At 36.6% G+C, this 23,792-nt stretch overlaps 1 protein-coding gene across 1 annotated transcript; it reads right to left on the bottom strand.

Moving 5' to 3' along the window:
- Nucleotides 1-481: 481 nt before the first annotated feature.
- ampd1 (adenosine monophosphate deaminase 1 (isoform M)) lies at nt 482-22,223 on the bottom strand. The gene is made up of 15 exons (XM_073818642.1): nt 22,097-22,223; nt 14,925-15,090; nt 12,319-12,427; nt 11,745-11,910; nt 10,194-10,413; nt 8,910-9,039; nt 8,640-8,834; nt 6,725-6,856; nt 6,486-6,649; nt 6,281-6,407; nt 5,693-5,856; nt 3,738-3,858; nt 3,458-3,631; nt 3,250-3,360; nt 482-967 (listed from the first exon to the last, which is right to left on the bottom strand). The coding sequence occupies exons 1-15, from the start codon at nt 22,116-22,118 to the stop codon at nt 812-814; spliced, it is 2,157 nt and encodes a 718-aa protein (XP_073674743.1). The 5' UTR covers nt 22,119-22,223; the 3' UTR covers nt 482-811.
- Nucleotides 22,224-23,792: the final 1,569 nt, after the last annotated feature.

Below are 23,792 nucleotides of genomic sequence, written 5' to 3'. Positions count from 1 at the left end.
CTGAGAAGCATAAAATGTACATTTTATATGATATTCACTTACTTTCTTTTTATAGAACCCAAGCTTTTTAAGAGGCGTGACACGTCATGTCTGGTTTGTCATCAATTGCATTGGTTGTCATGTACCCATGTCATGTTCCTGAATGTGTCAGGCTTAATTGTAATTTACAGAAGTGCAAATGACGTTTGCAAACTATAGATGAAAAAGATTTTCAGTGAATAATGATTGAAATTTTATATTGTTACTCACACTAACCTCTAGTATGACTTTAGAAGCCTTGGAGTATTGATAAATGGGTATGAATTACTTTTAAGATTACTTTTATGACTGTTTTTTTAATGGTAGTTTTTATGGTAGTGTTTTTGATGTCCCATTTAAAGCTTAAAAAAACATTTAAAGTTGTGGATTGACATAATTGAACAAATGATGACAGCATTTACAATTTTTTGTTAAATATAAGAACATAAATCAGAACACTATATATTTTAAACATAGATTTTGTTTATTGAGTTTATTGAGTCTGTAACAGGCTTTTTATCCAAAGCACGACCACTACAAAAACAAACAATAAGGCACAAAGGAGATGTAAACTTAATTGCAAACTGTAAACCTGACCTAAAGGTCAGACATTTGACAAACTACACAAGCCAATGATGAAACCGACACCTGTTTAAACGAAGACTCAGAATACGCTCTGGAGTGTCAATTCTTATTTTTTGTGGACGTTATCTCATGGGCTGCACATTTATGATAACACTGCAATGTCACTGGGAGTGACATAACAATCCACTTTGCATGTGTGCATGTTTGTTTAGTCAGCCATCATGCCCTCTTTAATGAGGTTCAGCTCATAGCACAGAGTCTCGTAGCGGTAGGCCATGCGAATCTGAGCCACGTTGGTTTTGCGGATGTCGTTGCCTTCAGGACCGTCCTTCAGGTAGTTGGCACCAAGGAAGTGAATCTTTTCCTGTTTGTGTGAGAAAAAAGATCACGTTGTAGTGTCAAGTCCCCTTTATTTCAGTAGTGCTTTATACAATACAGTTTGTGTCAAAGTAGCTTCACAAAGAGAGGAAAATAGCAGAATCAATTGTGGAAACTCAGCTTTGAAAACAATTCAGATTCCACGATAAAGCAGCTCTAAATGACAATAGTGTCATTATTTGTCCTTAAAGTAAGGTTAGATCAATAACAGTGAAGTTCGTCAATTTGAAATGAGTTCAATTCAGCTGTAAGTTCTACAATTAAAATGTTAAATAAAAACCAATAAAAATAAAATACAAATATGAGATCAAAAACCTACACTTAAAAGTTACAATTGAAATGTAAAAATAAAATGTGTTTAAGTTGAAGTAGTAAAAAGACTAACACTAAAACTGGTATAAAGAAATAAAAGATAAATAGAGAAAAAACTATGAAATATGATAAAACTCTGGCTATAAAACAAAACACAGTTACTATACTTTTACTATAGTAAAACCACGGTTATTTATTTCTTAAGGGATTTGTATTTGTGTAAACTTTCTAACCCACATTGAAGTCCTGGTCTGAATCAAAAGATCTGCGAACCTGCTCCGTAGTCTCGATCTGAATAATGATTCGCGAACCATCATTTTAGATCAGGACGGGGGCATGGAATGCAAATCATTCAATTCACAAAATGATTCGCAAACCCGCTCTGAAGTTCCAATCTGAATCAAATTATTTGCCAACCCGCTCTGAAGATCCGATCTGAATCAAATGATTTGTGAGCCTGCTCCAAAGTCTTGATCTAAATCAAATGATTCGCAATCCACACTCTGAAGTCCCAATCTAAATCAAATGATTTCCAAACCTGCTCTGAAGTTCCGATCTGAACTAAATGATTTGCAAACCTGCTCTGAAGTTCCGATCTGAATCAAATAATTTACGAACCTGCTCCAAAGTTTTGATCTGTTCCGATCTGATTTGTGATCCTGCTCTAAAGTCTTGATCTAAATCAAATGATTTTTGCAATCCATGCTCGGAAGTTCCAATCGGAATCAAATGATTTGTGAATCCGCAACTAAGTTCCGATCTGTTCCGTTCTGATTTGTAAGCCTGCTCCAAAGTCTCAATTCAAATCAAATTAATCGCAACCCACGCTCCGAAGTTCCGATCTGAATCAAATGATTCCCGAACCCGCTCCGAAGTTTCGATCTGATTCGTGGGCCTGCTACGAAATATTGATCTAAATCAAATGATTCACAATCCATACTCCGAAGTTCCTATCTGAATCAAATGATTCGCGAACCCGCTCTGAAGTTTCAATCTGATTCGTGAGCCTTCTCCAAAGTCTCAATCTAAATCAAATGATTTGCAATCTGCACTCCGAAGTTCCGATCTGAATCAAATGATTTGTGAGCCTGCTCCAAAGTCTTGATCTAAATTAAATAATTTGCAATCCACACTATGAAGTTCCAATCTAAATCAAATGATTTCCAAACCTGCTCTGAAGTTCCGATCTGAATTAAATGATTTGCAAACCTGCTCTGAAGTTCCGATCTGAATCAAATAATTTACGAACCTGCTCCAAAGTTTTGATCTGTTCCGATCTGATTTGTGATCCTGCTCTAAAGTCTTGATCTAAATCAAATGATTTTTGCAATCCATACTCCGAAGTTCCTATATCTGAATCAAATGATTCGCGAACCCGCTCTGAAGTTTCAATCTGATTCGTGAGCCTTCTCCAAAGTCTCAATCTAAATCAAATGATTTGCAATCTGCACTCCGAAGTTCCAATCTGAATCAAATACTCATGAACCCGCACTGAATTTCTGATCTGTTCAATTCTAATTCGTGAGCTGGCTATGAAGTCTCGATCTAAATCAAGTGACCGCAATCCACACCTTGAAGTTCCGATCTAAAACAATTCTCAATCCGTGCTCCATAGTCCCAGGCTAAATAATTATTTGAGAGCCATCAATTTGTATCGGGACCAGAGCATGAATAGTATGAAGTTTCAATCTGAATCAAAAGATTCACGAACCCACTGCAAAGTTCCGATTCTAAATCAAAGGATTTGCGATATGCAAAGTTCTGATCTAAATAAAATGATTCATGAACCTGCTCTGAAGTCACCCATCAGCATGTGCCTAAAATCAGAAGTATGTAGCCTACATAAGCTGCCAGGTTTAGTGCTGCCGAATGCGTTTTGCAATGAAACTAAAACAATCAAACAATTACACAAACAATTGTGATGTTTCAGTGATTATTTGGTCAGGTGACCCTTACCTCAGCAGACAGGCCGCTCTGGAGAACACTGTTTCTGGCAATCTCACACATGTCACAGGTGCTGAGCTTGAACACCTGGGCTGCAATGGCATACTCCTCCATAAGGGGCTCCTATTGATGCAGGATTCAGATAAATGCACAGATATGAAATGAAAGGAAAACAGTGAGAAGAAGCATCTAATTTGCACAAAGAGCAGCGACAGATCACCTTGGTGTAATGGAACTGCATGGGGTCGTCAGTGGACAGAGAGACCATCAGTCCCTTCTTGTGGAACTCCAGCAGAGGGTTCTTGTTGTACTCTAGGAACAGGCTGTTGTTGCTGAGTGGGGACATGGCAATGGGGATCTGGGTCAGGTAGTACAGATATTGCAGGACAGGGCTCTGTGAAATGTGAGGAGAAAGTGAGTGTTGTATATTTTAAAGGCAGAGAAAGTGTATGGTAAGGTGAACTGTGGCGACTAATGGTCAGGATAAATGGTGTATTAACCTTCTTGAGGTTGAGACCATGAGAGATGTTGTCTGCAGTCATGAAACAGGCCAGCAGGTGAGTGACGGCTCCAGCTTCACCACAGTGAGGTCTGAACTGGAATGTGTTCATTCCTCTCTCCCTGGATAGCACATAATAACACACAGTACATAGTAAATGGCATCTTAATGCAACTTTCTTATATAATAACCTCTTCTGGACTGTTTTAATCATTTGTATGTTTATGTACACAATGTTTCATGTCACAATATGCGACCCTGGACCATGGATATATTTGTAGCAATAGCCGAAAATACATTGCATGAGTCAAAATGATGATGTATAAATGTCAATTACATAAAACTGACCCTTATGACTGGTTTTGTGGTCCAGCGTCACATATTATATTTTAAGTCAACTAGGGTTTTTCTAAAGTAAATGTAAATGGTGCATTCTCGTGCATAACTCGCTGCCAAAGTACCAGAGTGTTCTGGATGAAAGCAAAGCCATTCTATGAACTTGGCGCTAATTGGTTGCATGCTGGCCTAGTTCAAAACAGCCCACACCCAAATCTCTATGATATTCTAGTCTCTATATACAGTACAATTTAAAAGTTTGGGGTCAGAAGGATTGAATGAATACCTTCAATGGAAAAAGAATGCACTAAGTTGATCAGAAATGACAGTACAGACATTTATAATGGACAGATTTCAATTTCAGATGAAGAATGTAACACAGTTTCTATAAAATTATTAAGCAGGACAACTGTTTTAAATGGCAATAATAATAAATACGTTTTGAGCACCAAAACGATCATTTGTGAGGGGTCATGTGACACTGATGATGATGCTGAGATTTTGCTTTGCATCACAGGATTAAACTACGTTTTAATATATATTAAAATATGTGACCCTGGACCACAAAACCAGTCATAAGGGTACTTTTTTTTTATTGAGATTTATACATCATCTGAAAGTTTTGCATTGATGTATGGCTTGTTATGATTGGATATTTGGCAGAGATACAAAATATGGAATCAGAGGGTTCAAAAACAATTAAAATATTGAGAAAGTTGCCTTTAAAATTGCCCAAATGAAGTTCTTAGCGATGCATATTACTAATCAAAAATTAAGTTTTGATATATTTACGGTAGGAAATATCATCACGGAACATGATCTTTACTTAATATCCTAATGATTTTTGCATAAAAGGAAAATTAATAATTTTGACCCATACAATGTATTGTTGGCTATTGCTACAAAGACACAAACAGTGTGGACACAAACTGCACACCAAAGTTTTTAACTTGCAGTTCGGGACAGAAAACAACCCTAACTTAAAGGGATAGTTCACCTAAAAATGAAAATTCTGTCATGGATTACTAACCCTCATGTTGTTCCAAACCTGTAAGACCTTCATTCATCTTCGTAACACAAATTAAGATATCTTTAATGAAATTCAAGAGCTTTCTGACCCTGGATTGACTACCATGTTCAAGGCCAAGAAAGGTAGTAAGGACGTCAATAACATAGTTAATGCGACGTCAGTGAAAGAGAAGAAATTGTTGAATAAAGTTGTTATATTTGTTTTCTTAGTGCACAAAAAGTATTCTCGTAGCTTCATAACATTACAATAGAATCATTAATGTCACATGGGCTATTTTAATGATGTCCTTACTACCTTTATTGACCTTGAACGTGTCAGTTGTATTGCTGTCTATGAAGAGTGAAAAAACTCTTGAATTTCGTCAAAAATATATTCATATCTTAAATATATTCATATATTCATATCTTCATTTGTGTTCTAAAGATGAACAAAGGTTTTACAGGTTTGGAACAACATGAGGGTGAGTAATTAATGACAGAATTGTAATTTTTGGGTGAAATATCCCTTTAAATTTTTGGCTGTAGTGATTGGCTGCACAACAATTATCTACAAAGCTGCTTGCCTTTTTTGTGTGTTATTAAGATACTCACTTGCGCAGCTGGTTGATTCGGGCAATGTTTGCATACATGTAGTAAATCCAGTAAGTGTATGATGGGTTCTTCACAATGTCCCACTCCTCAGGTTTAGGGCTCTTTGTTGAAAACATGTGACCGCTGTGTTTAGACTCATCATCCACGCTGTCAAAGGCAGTCACCTGTAGAGAGACAAAACCCAGGAATGAAGGGGATAATCTAATTTAATATCTTTTCAAATGTAATTAAGTCCTGTGATGGCAAAGCTAATTTTTCAGCATCATTTACTCCAGTCTTCAGTGTCACATGATCCTTCAGAAATCATTCTAACATGCTGATTTGTTGCTCAAGAAACAAAAGTTGCTATTATTTGTAAGCCATAATCATTTTTTCAGGATTCTTCAATGAATAGAATCAATAGTTTAAAAAGCAAACATCATTTATTTGAAATAGAAATCTTTTGTAACATTACAAATGTCTTTTCTGTCATTTTTAATCAATTTAATGGATTCTCGCTGAATATTTAAAAAAAAAAAAAAAATCTTACTGCCCCAAACTTTTGAATGGTATATGTGACAAAAAAACGTTTTTTCCCGATTCACTCACATGTCTCAGGAAGACACTAAGCTCTGGGTTGGAGTTTGGGTCAATAGTGGCCTGGAAAACAGGGAGGAAGATGTTTTCCAGCATCTTTCCAAAGTGTGGCACAAAGTTCCTGCCTCTGAAAATGTCACTAAATGGGGACATGAAATAAACTGTTAGTGCAGTTTCCATAAAGCCTGAGTGTAAGAAGTGAAATAGGTTCACATACTAGATTCTGGGCACTTGAATCATCCACTTGAGGTGAGGAGAAAAGACTCTGTGTTTGTTAAACCAGCTTGCAAGCTTAGTCCACTCATTAGGGTTACAGCCATAGATGGACAGACGAGGCTCTGCGTACTGGTATCTGGCATCCTCCAGGTCACTAGCAACTTCCTGTAAGATTTCAGAGATTATGGCTGATTAGTTTCCCGTTAGTTTAAACGGCTAATAAGTTCACACAAGTCTTACCTTAATAATGGTGGCAAAATACTCTCCAGATATGTGGTTCTCAGTCTTCATATAAAGATCACGCAGCTCACTGGCACCAACAGGGTTGTACTTAGCATTGAATTTATCAAAGCGCTGGAAGGTTTGCCTTCCCTGCATGAAGTAAAGTGAGAAATAACTGTAAATAACTTCAGGTCATCACAAATAACAGTTCTTGTAAGCAATTAGGAGCGCTAAGAATGCTGCCAAAACAGCTGAGGATGATTTTGTAACCCATGTGATGGCTTAAAAATAGAGCACATAGCAACTGCATAATGAGCACTGCATAGTGCTATAGGAGCACTTTGACATATTATTTCTAGTCCTACACTTCTCTATATGGCCCATTCTACAGAATTGCAGAATTGGTGCAAACTGCTGTCCCACAACCAAAAAAAACAAACAAAAAAAACCATTTAAAAAGCATTTAAGGATTCAAATCTTTGATGTTTACAAAGATCCTTCTATTATTTATTTAATAAGTTGAAACCCACACTAATATTTAAAATATCAGTTTGGCTGTCCCGAACCCTAAGCCCTAAATTTTAACTTATCAAAATTTTATTGAAATAATTTATGCATTTCATCCCATTTTTGTTTTTAAACAAAATGAGTGAATTTAAAAATATATACTTATTTCATATTTTCTCTGTAAATTATTCAATTTTATGTTTACGTGTCCCACATTTTCATGTCACTACCGAAACATTGTATATTTTAGTCTATTGGCTGAAACTGATTTTAACTACACCCCTACCTTTATGATCAGGAAATATTCTTTTGTCTCTCTCTCAGGGTGAGTTGAGATATATGTGTTCAAAAGTCTGAAAATCTGTGTGTAACTTTAAAGAACGTCACTACCGAACACCTTTTTTTTCTGCAATTAAGTACAGTAATTGTTTTAGATTTACCTCTGAAAACTATATTTACAAGATGTAAGCAAAATCTTAATAGGTCAGTATAACCCTTCTTATCAAATTACATATTACTGTTTCAGTAGTGACAAATTTGGGGAGAGGACAACTATTCCCAAACTTTCTGAAAATACTATACAATTTGTATACAAACTAAATTTGTGGAATATTTTTTTTTTTTTTTTTTTTTCTTTTCAAAACGTTTCCAGCTCTGACTTTGCACCTATTCTGGGTAATGAACATATATGATGTATTGTGGGTAGGGTTGCCAGTGCCACCCGTCCCTTAAAATACGGAATCGTCCCGTATTTGAGAATGAAATTGCGCGTCCCGTTTTGAATCAATACGGGACGGGTTTTGTCCCGTATTTTTTATAATTTTTTCTAAAGCAGCGTCTCATGCAGTTAATCAATGCGGTAAAGCCAGCCGCGGTTCAGAAAAACACGGTCAAGCCAGCCGCGATTGATTATAAGTGTGCGCGCATATTACAGTGATTACGGTAGTTTCAGAAACAACACAGAGAGAACGTGCTTGCAGAGCGCTTTTCATTTAGACGCCCAGGACTGACTGAGAGATAATACTACAAAGTGCTCGTGAATTTTTACTTACTTATTTATTTGCATTTCAGCTTTAATATCCGTTTTATTTATTGGTGTAATTTTCGGTTCTTTTCTGAGAAATGGGACATTATTAGACTTTAGAGTCTATAAGTAGAAAAAAAAACAATGATCAGTTCTTATTCAGGACGGCCATATTATATGCAAAACTCATATGAAACATTTTTACTGCAGCATTTTTGAGATATGGGACATTATTACATTTTAACGGGATATATAGACCCCATTTCTAAAAAGTAGAAAAAAACAATGATCAGTTCGTATTCAGGACGTCCCATATTACTGCAGCATTTTTTAGATGACCCCCCGAATGCGTCCCTTATTTTTGGGTATTAAAAGTGGTAACCCTAATTGTGGGATACTTACAGCATGCACATCCAGGGAATCTACAGTCAGGTCATAGGGGTGCAGGTTAAGAGATGCAAAGAGCTCCTTCATGGTAACTTCCTTGCCCTTTAAAACATGCACCACACGATCCGCATCCACACGGTAGGACTTCTTGATGAAGCGGAGGAGATGCTTCTGGTTCATGCAGGCAGCAGCGTGGATGTGAGTATCAACCTACAATAACAACAACATAACTGTAAAAAATCGTGCTAAATTATTTGAGTATAAATGACATATTTTGAGTTGCACCTTTCTGCAGTTGTAAAAGTCTCTGTGGGGATTTTTCTTCAGCTCTTTCATTTCATCCATCTCGTTCAACATCTCATGCACATTGAATTTTGACATGAGGAACTTCAGACGACGGTGAGTGTATGTCTTTCTGAGAAACAAAACACAAGGATCCAATAACATTTTATTTAGAGAATAAACTGTTTTATTGTCCATGGCCTTTGAATTCAACATTTTAAATTAATCATTTTATTTCAAAAATATTAAACAGCATGATAAGAAAGTTTCAACATTCATAATGATTTCTGAACATCATGTGACACTGAAGACTAATGGAGAGTAATTTAATATGGGCCAGTCTGCAAAATTCTGCAGAAAAAAAATGTCTTTTCCCAAATAAATTGTATGTATGCAAATTGTATAATGCACATGTATGCACTTTTCTAGTAACTGTGCAGTTAATTCTCTCTTTTTTTTTTTTCAGAACGTTTTGGAACATTTATCCTCTCCTCAAATTTGTCACTACCGTAACACAATAATATATAATCTAAAAAGATTAACCTATTAAGATTTTGGACTTGTATCTACATTGTAAATATTTTTTTTACTATTTTAAGTTTTAAGAGGTAAATGAATAACAATTACATTTTTAACAATGTAATTTATAAGATTTGTTGATTTTGAATCCAATTTTTTCTTTGTAAAATGCAAAAAATTGATCATACTGATTTCAAAGTTAAGGGTTCCTTAAAACTATTATAACATTTTAGTTGATGATTCAGTATATTTAATTTTTGACAAAACATCCCATGATTTTTGGTAGTGACAGTGATGCTTTGTATAGTGGCCAAATCACATTACAGAATTTTTACTTGCATACTAAAACACTACTAACACATACTAAAATTCCAAAAATTTGCATAACTGTACTAACATTTTGTTTATTTCCTCCAAATAAAGGATTATGTGTTCCCTTTTGTCACTACTGAAACAATGATGACGTTTTGGTCATGACTATTTCGGTAGTAACAATTTTATGGGAAAACACCCCAAAAATGACGTCAATACCAAAACGCCACCAAATGTTTTGGTTGTGACAATTTAAGAATAGATACTTCTGAACCTAGCTCAAAGGTGCTAATCAGCACATGGTTAGCTAGCACAGTTCTGAACAGTGGTATACATATAAAAACTAAATGTTATGGAATAACTCCCCAACAAGAAAAGAAATCGATAGATAATGCCATTAAAAATTGAAAATGACCGAATGTAGATAATAGATCTGCATTGATATCATGAACTCACGTTGGGCCCTGAGCAATCAAGGCGATGAGGAAGTTCATGTCGTCGATAAAGGTGGCATAGTCTGGACCAGGGTGGTTCAGAGGCTGGTGTTTATCAGCAGATTCTGCATCTTTGTAGACGTAGATAACACCATCCTTCATGCGAGCAACGTAGCCGAGGCTAGGTGGGAAGTTCTTTGTGCAGAAAGGATCTTCGCCAGATTTAGGAGGAGAAGTGAAGACTGCAACACAAGAGTAATGTTATATTTCTCTGTATTGACAAACACAACTATTCTTCAGTTACCAAACACAGTGAAACAGTAAAAGAGACATATTTAGTCAGCTATGTAAATCAAATCTACAGTTGAGGTCAAAAGTTTACATTCCCACTTTTAGAATCTGCAAAATGTTAATTATTAAACCAAAATAAGAGGGATTATACAAAATGCACGTTATTGTTTATTTATAGTACTGACCTGAATAAGATATTTGACATAAAAGATGTTTACATATAGTAACTATAGTATAATAGATTAATTAATTTATAAAAATGACCCTGTTCAAAAGTTTACACCCCCTTGATTCTTAATACTGTGTTGTTGCCTGAATGATCCACAGCTGTGTTTGTTTTTGTTTAGTGATAGTTGTTCATGAGTCCATTGTTTGTCCTAAACAGTTAAACTGCCTGCTGTTTTTTAGAAAAATCCTTCAGGTCCCACAAATTCTTTGGTTTTCCAGCAATTTTGTGAATTTGTACCCTTTTCAACAGTGACTGTATGATTTTGAGATCCATCTTTTCACACTGAGGACAACTGAGGGACTCATATGCAACTATTACAGAATGTTCAAATGATCAAGAATGCTTCAGAAGGAAAAACGACATTTTGAATTTGAAGATCGGGGTAAACTGAACTTATTTTGTCTTCTGGGAAACATGTAAATATCTTATTTAGCCTCAGAAGGGCAGAACTAAATGATAAAATATGATATTTAGACAAAATAAGACAAATTTACACATCTCCATTTTGTTCAAAGGTTTTCACCCCGACTCTTAATGCATCATTTTTCCTTCTGGAGCATCAGTGAGTGTTTGAACCTTCTGTAATAATTGCATATGAGTCCCTCAGTTGTCCTCAGTGTGAAAAGATGGATCTCAAAATCAAACAGTCATTGCTGGAAAGGGTTTAAATACACAAAAATGCTGGAAAACCAAATGATTTGTGGAACCTGAAGGATTTTTATGAAGAACAGCGGGTAGTTTAACTGTTCAGGACAAACAAGGGACCCATGAACAACTATCACTAAACAAAAAAACACAACTGTGGATCATTCAGTTAACAACAGAGTATCAAGGGGCCATTTTTTATTAATTCAAGTACTCTTGTGGACTATATGTAAACATCTTTTATGTGAAATATCTTATTCAGGTCAGTACTAAATAAACAATACCATGCATTTTGTATGATCCTTCTTATTTTAGTAAATAATTAACATTTTGCAGATTCTGAATGGGGGATGTAAACTTTTGACCTCAACTGTTCATGTTTTATCATGCAATTCTGTTTGTTATTACCTGGGAGCACCTGGTTTTCAGGTTTCCACTGCTCTCCTTCAATCTTGCGTAGGAACTCAGAGGGAGTGTTGGGGAATCTTTGGAAAGCCATCCTCATGTACTTCTCTCTGATGGTCAGGGCACGGTACAAACCCTTACAGGCCAGCTCAAAGTCATCCATGGTCACCTGCAGAACAGAGGAAGAAAAGCCTATATTTCTAAATGGAAAAGCGATATGTATGCTGTATGCAGTCACAGAGTGCATGAACTGGGTGACATTATATTTAAAAGCCAACATATCCTTGACGTCATGTCGGGGTGGATGAGTTCGAATCTTAGATAACAGTATGGCAAGAACTGATGACTACATGAAACGTGAATTCCTTAACTCTCTTAAATTCCCCTTCTAAATGTCAGATATCGATTTCAGAAATCATATCCAGGGATGAGCTACACCTGCTAAGATAGAAAGACCCCTTGGCTGATCTAATTCATCTGGTCAGATACCTGCAAAGGGCAGTGAGTGCATAAATCAAAACTTACATAACACGTACATGTTCCTGTCAGTTCTTGAAAGTTACATGTTGGAACGTACCCCAGCAGCGTAGTCGCCAGTGATGGCCACTCTCTGGAAGTGAGGAACCTCCAGGTAGGTTGGTTTATCTTCTACTATTCCGGGCTGATGGCGACTGAAATACTTCTTACTGTGTGGGGATTGGTTAAACATTAGGTTAGGGTAGATCTTTTTCACAGACTATGACATGTTTATATTTGTAATGTATTTACAATGCTATCCTTTGCAATACATGTGACCCTGGACCACAAAACCAGTCGTAAGTAGCACAGGTATATTTGTACTGTATGGGTCAAAATGATAGATTTCTCTTTTATGCCAAAAATCATTAGGATATTAAGTAAAGATTATGTTTCATGAAAATATTTTGTAAATTTTCTACCGTAAACATATCAAAACCTAATTTTTGATTAGTAATATGCATTGCTAAAACTTAATTTGGACAAATTTAAAGGCGATTTTCTCAATATTTAGATTTTTTGCATCCTCAGATTCCAGATATTCAAATAGTTGTATCTTGACCAAATATTGTCCTTTCCTAACAAACCATACATCATTGGGAAGCTGATTTATTCAAATGGACCCTTATGACTGGTTTTGTGGTCCAGGGTCACATATTCCTTGCCATTAAATTTTAGAACTGGGGAAAAGGTCAATTTGAATCAAAATAATCACCATTTCCAGATGTAAATAGTTAAGGATTGATCAACCAAATAAAGCCAAAAGGAAAAAGAAAAAAAAAAACGTTTTGGGGGATACTAGTAGCTACAGTGAAAATGTAGTTATTTATTATATATTATATGCTCAAATAAATGCAAAACCAAAAACTAAATAATTGTAAATAAGCAAATAAAAATAAGTAAAAGTAAGCGAAGAAAAAAGGATGTAACCATATCAACAGCCTGACGGTAGATGGCTGTCACGGTACAATAACAAAACGTAAGTGTACTGTCATTTTTTGTCCCTGTATTGTAGATGTACTTATCAAAAAAACTCGGTTTGTGTAATGGTTTTGTAACAAAGTTTTGTTTAAAAAGTATTCAAAACCGTTGACGGCTGTTCAACGCGCGTTAAAATCATAGGTTAAAATACAATTTGGCTTCCACGAACCGAATGTCAAAATAAGGAAACGTATTCAGGAGAGACTTCCGGGTTATTAGCCGCTATGCGCTGGAAACGGCAAAACTGTTTGCTCAACAAACCAGTGTGTTCATAATTAAGATAATACATTAAAATAATACAGTAAGACACAGCAATTTGCAATATCAAGCAGCAAAACGAGCTGTTTTGTACAGGTAAAGCTGGATGTGGATGAGACCGGAAGCCAGAACCATAAAATTGACAAATGACTGCTCCGACTCTTATGAGAAAAATAAGGTGGATAGTATTTTTCAATGTAAAAACGCTTTTAAATAGATTTACTAATAGCAGTTTAGACAAATGTTGTACTCTAACAGGGGGACTTCAGACGTAGCCTACCACTGGCCAAGAAAAAGCAGTTTATTCAACATTCAAGAGGTTCCCTTTCGTGATGGTCGCCATTTGAGACTACAAGTGAGTTATTATTCACAGTAGACAGTCTATACAAGGTACTGTACTGTTTAATAATATTGCTGTTTCTATCAGTATTTTAAAACTTCTTATGCTGCATCCTCCTCACCAATAGATAATATATTCATTTGTGTCACATTTTGTTTTGTTGCAGCATTATGCTAAACTGTTTTAAATTAGTTTTTCCCCACATCAATTTACACTACATACACCATAATAATGACAAAGCAAAAACCAGATGTGCAAATTTTACAAATGTATTAAAACTAAAACACTGAAATAAGTACATTGCATAAGTATTCATACCCTTAACTCAGTACATAGTTGAAGCACCTTTACAGCCTCAAGTCTTTTTGGGTATGATGTGACAAGCTTTGCACATCTGCATTTGGCAATTATCTGCCATTCTTTGCCTCACCTTTTCACCTCTCAAGCTCTGTCAGCTTGGATGGGGGCTGGCAGACATTTTCTAGAGTCCTAGTTGTTCCAATCGTCTTCCATTATGGATAATGCTTCTGTGAACCTTCAATGCAGCAGATTTTTTTCTGAACTCTTCCCTAGATCATTGCCTTAACGCAAGTCTGTCACTGAGCTCTACAGGCAGTTATCTTGACCTCAGGACTTGGTTTTTGCTCTGATATGCATTTTCAGCTGTTAGACCTTTTCTGAGAGGTGTGTGACTTTCTAAATCAAACTCATTCAAATGAATTTGCCACAGTTTAACTCCACTCGAAGTGTAGTAACATCTAGAAGCAATATGAATGCTCCTGAGCTAAATTTCGAGTGTCCCAGAAAGGGTATGAATACTTATGCAACTGGATCTTTTCAGTTTTTTATTTTTAATAAATTTGCACAAATGTTAAAAAACTATTTTTTGCTTTGCCATTATGGAGTAGGGAGTGTAGATTGATGTGGGAAAAAAGTAATTTAAAGTAGTTTAACATAAGGCAGCAACATATCAAAATGTGAAAAAAATGAATAATTTCGAAAGGCTCTGTAGATAAAAAATATTATATTAATGAGCTAATTTACCTTAACTCAAAAAGGGAGTTATATAATATAACTTTTACACTGACCGCTTTTCCACATCATCATCCTCGGTTACATGGTGGGCCAGCTCTTGGTTGAGGATAGGACAGTCCTCAGCTACATCAAAGAGGGAAATCTCATCACGGACATCATCATCTTTGGTCTCCGAAGCAAACACACGCTCTGCGATCGCACGTGTACGATCATCCGTCTCTGATGATGAAAAAACAAAGCTGGTTTTAGTGCAAAATAATTGTTTAAGGAGACAGCGGCCAAACAAAGCAAAACTAAAGGAGATGAAAACATGACTGAGGTCTAAAAAGCTCCAAAGCGGTTAAGATGTATAAAGTGAAACCAAATGTTTTGATGATCTAAATATCTATCGTTTAAGTATAAAATTAAATTTTATACAAAGCCATAAGACAATAAGTGAACAACCAACTTGTACTTATATAAAGCAAGCGGATGGTTATCCTTTAGACATTTTTGAGACTCTCATACTAATTGCTAACCAGAGCATGCTTTCGGCAAAAGTACAGTATGGCACTTTGTCAGAATGATCCAACTACTAAGTCACTGGGACTGCTAGCAGTAATGGAACAAAATCTCTCATGCAGAGATGAACGAAACTATGACAGATTCACTAAGCCAAGACACACATCACCAACTAAAAACAGCACAACCCAAATCATAACTTGAAATGAACAGATAAGAAACTATGAGGCCTACATCTTGAAGCTTTTCAAGAATCATATTAAACATGCACAGAAATACACAACTTAGTCATTTGTTTGTTTATGAACTACAGTGGGGCGCAAAATCTTTCTGATTGAACACATTTTTATTTTACTTTTTTAATAACAATTTCAGATAGAAGTTGAATAATTATTTTTTTTGTCTATTCAAGCAAGAAAATGTCACAATGTTACAAATGTACTTACTTCATTTGTGACTTAAAACAAATTATTAGTATTAATATTATTTGTCATTGTTTTATGTCATATACTTTTAATTTTGGCTTACATTTTCTTAAAACAAAGTCCTACAACTGTTTGTCTCAGATTTATTTGACCCCATTGTATATTTTCACTTAAAACAAACAAATGAATAAAATATACAGGTGGATGTTTGAAGCAGTTTGAACATGTTGATCTCGGACGGGTTCCTACTTACTCCCTTCTGATTATTCATTTCCAAAGTGTGGGTAAGGAAGATCCGAAACATTGAAAAGAAAAGGAGGTTATAGGTTAGACTGGATTAGTAAGAAACACATTGAAACTCTCATTTTATTCACATTATAGAAATCACACATGCAACATGAATGACAAAAAAAATCTGTAGTATTAAATCAGATCTCTCTGTATTGCAGGCAACCTGTATAACAAGAGTCGTGAATTTTACAGTAACTTAACAAGAATTTGAGAATATGAACCTTTGTTTGCATATAGAAAAGAAATTGCAATAACTGTAAGTGTAAAGTACAAAATTCTGAAAAAAAGGCCTTGAATCATGCTCATCAGTCATCACCGTGGATTTTTCACAATCCCAAGATTGCAGACATCGTCAAAAGAGCTCAAACAAGGCTTGACATTTCACAGTTTATCATTATCCGTTCTTTATAGAGGCAAACCTTTATTTGTTATTGTTCACTTCCCATGATCATACATTTTTTTTACTGGTCAAAATCAAATCATGGATGGATTTTGGTCCTGTGGAGCCCTCTTTTGTCACAGTTGCAATACATACTAAAGAAATAACAGGAAATTAAATCATAAATTTGAGAACTAAGGGTGTGTCTCAAACAGCTTCCTACTTAAGTAGGGAGTCGTCCATTTTAAGGGGACATCGGATGCTAAATTCATACATGATGTTTACACATAATTGTGGCTTCGCAGTGTGTAGATAGATACAACCTCCCTACAAAACCATTCACTCCTTTTTTTTTAATCCCCAAATAACCTAAACAGTCTCAATTATAAAGCTGTCTTGATTTTCTGAGCAGTATAACATAATATTACTCAAGCCCCACCCACGACCGCTGACAGACGTCCCGCATTAGCATATTCCCGTGTATCTGTCTGCCATTTTTTCCAGTGCTCGAGCCGCTGTAGCGACAACGTCTCGTAAGCAATGCAGGCATTTTGTATTTGGATGGAACAGTTAAAATCTTAATTTTCTCCCGACATCAGAGCCACTGAAGGACACAGTTGATTAGTTATGATTTTAACATTAACGTGCCACTGTGAATACACAAAAAACGGAAGAGAGAGGTGTGGTGAGCAGAGCTCATTATCATTTAAAGAGGCATGCACTAAAACAGGTTGCGGTGAAAATATCTGTTTTTGACAAGGTTAAAAGATGTTGTTTTACATGACCATTGAGGAATATTATCCAAAGAATGTTGCATTTTATAGAGACCCTAAAGAATCAGAACATGTGGAAAATAAGCATCCCAAGTCCTTTTTAAGGGCTGTCTCAAACGTTTGCACCTTATAAAGTCCCACAATGCACTGATGATGTTCTTTTAAAGGAGAAGTTCTCTTCCAGAACAAAATTGTACAGATAATTTACTCACCCACTCGTCTTCCAAGATATTCATGTCTTTCTTTCTTCAGTCGCAAAGAAATTATGCTTTCTTGAGGAAGACAATTTAGGATTTTTCTATATAGTGGACTTCAATAGTGCCCCAATTTTGAACTTCCAAAATGCCGTTTAAATGTGGCTTCAAACGATCCCAAATGCAGTTGTAAACAATCCCAGCCGAGGAAGAAAGGTCTTATCTAGTGAAACGATGGGTTGTTTTCATTAAAAAAAAAAAATGTATATATTTTTTAAGTACCTACATCGCTGTTTTATACGGTGGCTGAGAGAGGCCAACGCGCTGCAAACAAGAAAACACATGCAAACAGAAAAAAACGACAACAAATTAAGAAAACATCTTCATCAGTTTGACAACACAGGCGCGGCAAATCCTCGCAACGCAAACACAAATACGGAAACGCGCTGCAAATTCTCACAACACAACCAAACTCAGAAACGCGCTGCGAACACACGAGGGCGCTGCAAACTAACAAACGTGCTGCATATAGCTCGGTCCACAACGGAAATGTTTCAGGGGGACCTCAAAAAGTGACGAACTCATCTGGGACCTGATTATTTATATCACTATATTACCTGATTATTTATATCACTATCACTTTTAAGTGATACTATACTATCACTAAAAGGCGATAGTTCACCGATAACACCTCTGCTCTGATCAACAGCCACTGAAAAAATAATCAGGTCCCAGATGGGTTCGTCACTTTTTGAGGTCCCCCTGAAACATTTCCGTTGTGGACCGTGCTATATGCGTTTCTAAGTTTGGTTGTGTTGTGAGAATTTGCAGCGCGTTTCCGTATTTGTGTTTGCGTTGCGAGGATTTGCATCGCCTGTGTTGTCAAACTGATGAAAATGTTTTCTTAATTTGTTGTCGTTTTTTCTGTTTGCATGTGTTTTCTTGTTTGCAGCGCGTTGGCCTCTCTCGGCCACCGTAGTTTTACCTTTTTTGTTTGATCTTTTTTGCATTATCACTTTGCAAAGACTGGGGCTGTATCCGAAATCGCCCCCTATACCCTCAAATAGTGCACTATTTGAGGGGACAGCCATTTTAAGTGGTGTTCGAAACCATAGTGAACGTTCCCGAGTGCACTCATTCAATCCCACAATGCACCGCAAAAACGAGTGTACAACCAATGTACGCTCAACTATGCGCTCAACAGCTAGAGATAACCCATAATGCACTGTGAGAGTCGCGCGCCGACTGAATTCCCGCGTCTCGCCAGACGATGGCGCCCGCAGCTGAATCATCCATCCATTCGCTTGCATATTCCATTCCAATACAGCATACAACACGGGTACAAATTCGTTGTAAATTGATTATTAAATTGTTTAACCAGGGTTTATACGTAAACTCCTTGACATAGTTCAAGATAAATCCTTTAATCTTACTACTCGAACTGTCCGTTTTAAATGATTGTTAAACAGTAAGCAATACTATGCAAAAGCGGCAGTCCTTTCGGTGCACTCAGTGTCCGAATTCACTCACTCGTTTTCATTCACTCCTTCAAGTGGACTGAATGAGTGGACTAATGTAGGGAATAGTGAATGAGGGTATAGGGGGCGATTTCGGATACAGCCTGGGTCTGTACTTCTGTAGCGATGTAGGATGATTTTGAAATGATTTTTGAAGTTGAGAGAAAATATTTAATAATAAGTTTTTCGACATACACTAACTGTCTTAACCCAGAGTACACAGAGTTCAGGGAGAGCAAGACAAGACAAGCTGTTGAGGTTAAAAAGTATTTAAATTGTATTTTTTTTAATGAAAAAAAAAAAAAACGATTGTTTTGCTAGATAAGACCCTTCTTCCTCAGCTAGGATCGTTTACAACCGTATTTGGGATTGTTTGAAGCTGCATTTTAACTGCATTTTGGAAGGTCACACTCGAGGCACCATGTAAGCCCATTATATGGAGAAAAATCCTGAAATGTTTTTCTCAAAAAACAATTTTTTTTGCGTTTTTCATCTTGGATGACAAGGGGGTGAGTACATTATCTGTATTTTTTTGTTCTGGAAGTGAACAACTTCTTTAAGGTACATTTTTAGGTTTAGTGAGCCTGGGCCCTCACAAGTGCCCGAATTTGTTTACACAATATGGTGATCCACACCCTAGGGAACTAAATGAGACACACAGCTATAGCTCAGCTAGAGGCCCAAATTACTACCCCACTGACCCAGACCACAGTCCACCCTTAAAAAAATAGTTCACCCAGAAATAAGAATCTTGTCATCATTTAGTCACCTCTGTTGAACACACAAAACATTTTTGTTGGTAACCGTTTGGTTCCCAACATTCTTCAAAATATCTTCTTTTGTGTTCAACAGAAGAAAGAATTTTGATTTTTGGCTGCACTATTGCTTTAAGCACAATATCATGGATTGTGACAATTAAACAAATAAGCAATTTGTTCATACTAAATAATATTCAACAACCACTAGTCCACATTCCTCTGTTCTAAAACCTTCTTCAAAAATCTCACACAGCGTATCCACTTGGAGTTCCAGGGCCAATCTTTTGGGATATGCCAGTAGACGGGTACTGAGATTCCCATATCTACCTGTTCATGCCCTTACCAAACACACAAACAATCATCCGCCTACGATTCCTCCCAATACTCACGCTTCTTCTCTGCTGGGTTAGTAACATGTACCCATCAGACATGGGACAGGAGTCATGTAGAGAGGGGTAAATGAAAAGTTACGTTCACAGACAAGGACAATAACACACATTGAGCAAAACAGAAAACTGTAAGTCATCACATTTGCAAGGTGTTGCATAATTCACAACCCCCTATCCACCATTGGTGAGCCAAACAGATAGTCCCGCCTTAAACTCACACCGTCACCCTACAAATGACTTGCTTTCTCCTGTACAGCTTGATACCATGCAGAGACAAAATTGTTAACATCAAATAAATTGCATGTTTACCAGTGTATTGGATTCAAGGGTCTTTTACATGGGTGTGAAATTACAGATGATCCTCTCTGACGCTCAGCCAATACGTGGCCTTCCCTGCTGCCTCGAAATGATAGTGTATCTATTTTTAAACCTGGTGATATCAGTGACTGATACTCTATCACAGACTGCAAATTTAAATTCAGATTATTCTTAGCCTGCACATGGAAAGCAGCATGTCTAGCAAAGCAAGCCTAAAATCAACCCAATATCTGACTCAGTATTACAGCTGTGCTCGTAAGTTTACATACACCTTGCAGAATCATAGAATCTGCAGAGTGTTAATAATTTTAACATAATAAGAGGGAACATAAAAATGGCATGTTTTTTATATTAAGTATGCCTTAATAAGCAATTTGAATTTACAAAAAACACCCTGTTCAAAAGTTTACATACAGTATTTTGGATTCTTATAGATATATCAGTCAAACATTTTTGATCAGTAAGATTTTTTAGTTTTTTTTTTCACAAAGCCTGCATTTATTTGATTCCAAGTACAGCAAAAACAGTAAAATTCTGAATATTTACTATTTTTTTATAACTGATTTCTATTTGAATATATTTAAAAATGTAATTTATTCCTGTGATTTCAAAGCAGAATTTTTAGCATCATTACTTCAGTCACATGATCCTTCCAAAACATTATACACTGTACCATTCAAAAGCTTTGAGTCTTTTTAGGAAAGGAATTATAGAAATTAATAGTTTTATTTAACAAGGATGCTTTAATAAATTATAAATGCTGTTCTTCTGAACTTTCTATTCATCAAAGAAACCTAGAAAATTCTACTCAGCTGTTTACAACATAATACTAAATGTTTTTTGAGCAGCAAATCAGAATATTAGAATGATTGTTTTTGTTAAAATTATTAACATTTTGCAGATTCTGCTGTGTGTATGTAAACATATGACCACAGCTGCATATGCTAGGCCTTGAAAACACTGGACAAACATTTATGATGTAAAAATAAACTTTAAGTGAGTTATGGCATGTCTTGCACTGGCATGACATTTGAGTCACTAGAATCCACTGACTAGCAAAAGGGTCCCTGGCATTTTCATGCATGCATCTGTGTGTTGTAACTAATAAGTCATAACTTATAAGCCTTCAAAACCTCACTTACAATCATACCTAACAATCTTCCACACTGCCACAGCTGCAAAAAGCATCAGTGTGAACTCCTGCATGCATGCAAAATATGATAAAGCCTTTTTGAAATTTTCAAGAATGCATACATATTGCACTCCAGTCACAGGTGTTAATGAAGTAATATCTCAGGCCTGAAAACCTAACACCTCTATTTTCATTCAGCCACCGTTTATTAAAATGTCAGGGGTGCTGACACAGTTTCGTCTTTGAATTAAAGTTCCAGAGATACTCTCATATACCAACACCATCAAAAATAGCAGATGCTGGAAAACCAAACCTTGTAGTGTACTTCTTGTACAAGCTTCTGTGGAAATAACTATTCAGACATTCCCATTCTTAGATTACAGTTTCTGCCGGAGATCACAATGGCAGCCAGAACTTATGCAACAATTCTGTTCTTCAAAAAACTTTTCAGTTAAACCATTATATGCCCATTATGTGATGCAAAACTAATTTTGTAATTATATGTGATGTTAAAAACTAATCTTTTCTTTGTGTCAGGTGGCACTCACCGGGCACAGCGACTTTGGGCATGTTGGCTGTTGATTCTGACACTATCGCTCTTCCTGTAGAAAGCTGGCAGGTCCGACACTGCTCCTCTGTAGTGGGGAAGTGTGCAGATGGACACTGCCCCGGGGCAATATTAAGCAGTGGTTACCCACTGTAACCAGAGCCGTGAGCTGGATACGAGGGGCTTGAGACCCTAGGTTCTGTGTGTTCAACTCTATTTTAAGTTGTAACAGACAGACAGGTTCAAGTGACAAGCTCACACATGGGAAAGAGGGATATTATGCAAGTATATACATATAGAAATTAACTTTTCCATTAAGGGGGCAATATTTGCCCCCCTGGAATTGGTAAATTTAAGTATTTGACATTAAAGACAACATATGGATTTTAATAATGTTAAGGTGATTATAAAAACTGGGGGCAGTTTTTATAATCACCGTAATATTATAAAAACCATATGTTGTCTTTAATGTCAAATACTTATATTTACCTGATTGGCCAATAAATTCCTAAGTTCACATCTAAATGTACAGTCGTGGCCAAACGTTTTGAGAATGACACAAATATTAGTTTTCACAAAGTTTGCTGCTAAACTGCTTTTAGATCTTTGTTTCAGTTGTTTCTGTGATGTACTGAAATATAATTGCAAGCACTTCATACGTTTCAAAGGCTTTTATCGACAATTACATGACATTTGTGCAAAGAGTCAGTATTTGCAGTGCTGGCCCTTCTTTTTCAGGACCTCTGCAATTGGACTGGGCATGCTCTCAATCAACTTCTGGGCCAAATCCTGACTGACAGCAACCCATTCTTTCATAATCACTTCTTGGAGTTTGTCAGAATTAGTGGGTTTTTGTTTGTCCACCCGCCTCTTGAGGATTGACCACAAGTTCTCAATGGGATTAAGATCTGGGGAGTTTCCAGGCCATGGACCCAAAATTTCAACGTTTTGGTCCCGAGCCACTTAGTTATCACTTTTGCCTTATGGCACGGTGCTCCATCGTGCTGGAAAATGCATTGTTCTTCACCAAACTGTTGTTGGATTGTTGGAAGAAGTTGCTGTTGGAGGCTGTTTTGGAACCATTCTTTATTCATGGCTGTGTTTTTGGCCAAAATTGTGAGTGAGCCCACTCCCTTGGATGAGAAGCAACCCCACACATGAATGGTCTCAGGATGCTTTACTGTTGGCATGACACAGGACTGATGGTAGCGCTCACCTTTTCTTCTCCGGACAAGCCTTTTTCCAGATGCCCCAAACAATCGGAAAGAGGCTTCATCGGAGAATATGACTTTGCCCCAGTCCTCAGCAGTCCATTCGCCATACTTTTTGCAGAAGATCAATCTGTCCCTGATGTTTTTTTTTTTTTTGGAGAGAAGTGGCTTCTTTGCTGCCCTTCTTGACACCAGGCCATCTTCCAAAAGTCTTGGCCTCACTGTGCGTGCAGATGCGCTCACACCTGCCTGCTGCCATTCCTGAGCAAGCTCTGCACTGGTGGCACTCCGATCCCGCAGCTGAATCCTCTTTAGGAGACGATCCTGGCGCTTGCTGGACTTTCTTGGACGCCCTGAAGCCTTCTTAACAATGCAGTGGAAAGTTTTTTCGGGATTAAGTTAATTTTCATGGCAAAGAAGGACTATGCAATTCATCTGATCACTCTTCATAACATTCTGGAGTATATGCAAATTGCTATTATAAAA

This window comes from Garra rufa, chromosome 15 (assembly GCF_049309525.1).
Source record: "Garra rufa chromosome 15, GarRuf1.0, whole genome shotgun sequence".
NCBI classification, from domain to species: domain Eukaryota; kingdom Metazoa; phylum Chordata; class Actinopteri; order Cypriniformes; family Cyprinidae; genus Garra; species Garra rufa.
Note: the sequence above shows the minus strand (reverse complement) of the source record. Positions and strands in the feature narration are given on the sequence as shown.

What these genes read in the sequence shown, in the direction of transcription:
- ampd1 (XM_073818642.1), bottom strand. Translation starts at nt 22,118, where the DNA reads ATGCCCAAAGTCGCTGTGCCCG. An exon ending in GCCCAAAGTCGCTGTGCCCG is followed by an intron (nt 15,091 to 22,096) that starts GTGAGTGCCACC and finishes TTTCATCATCAG; the next exon opens with AGACGGATGATCGTACACGT. An exon ending in TGAAAACCAGGTGCTCCCAG is followed by an intron (nt 10,414 to 11,744) that starts GTAATAACAAAC and finishes CTTGTGTTGCAG; the next exon opens with TCTTCACTTCTCCTCCTAAA.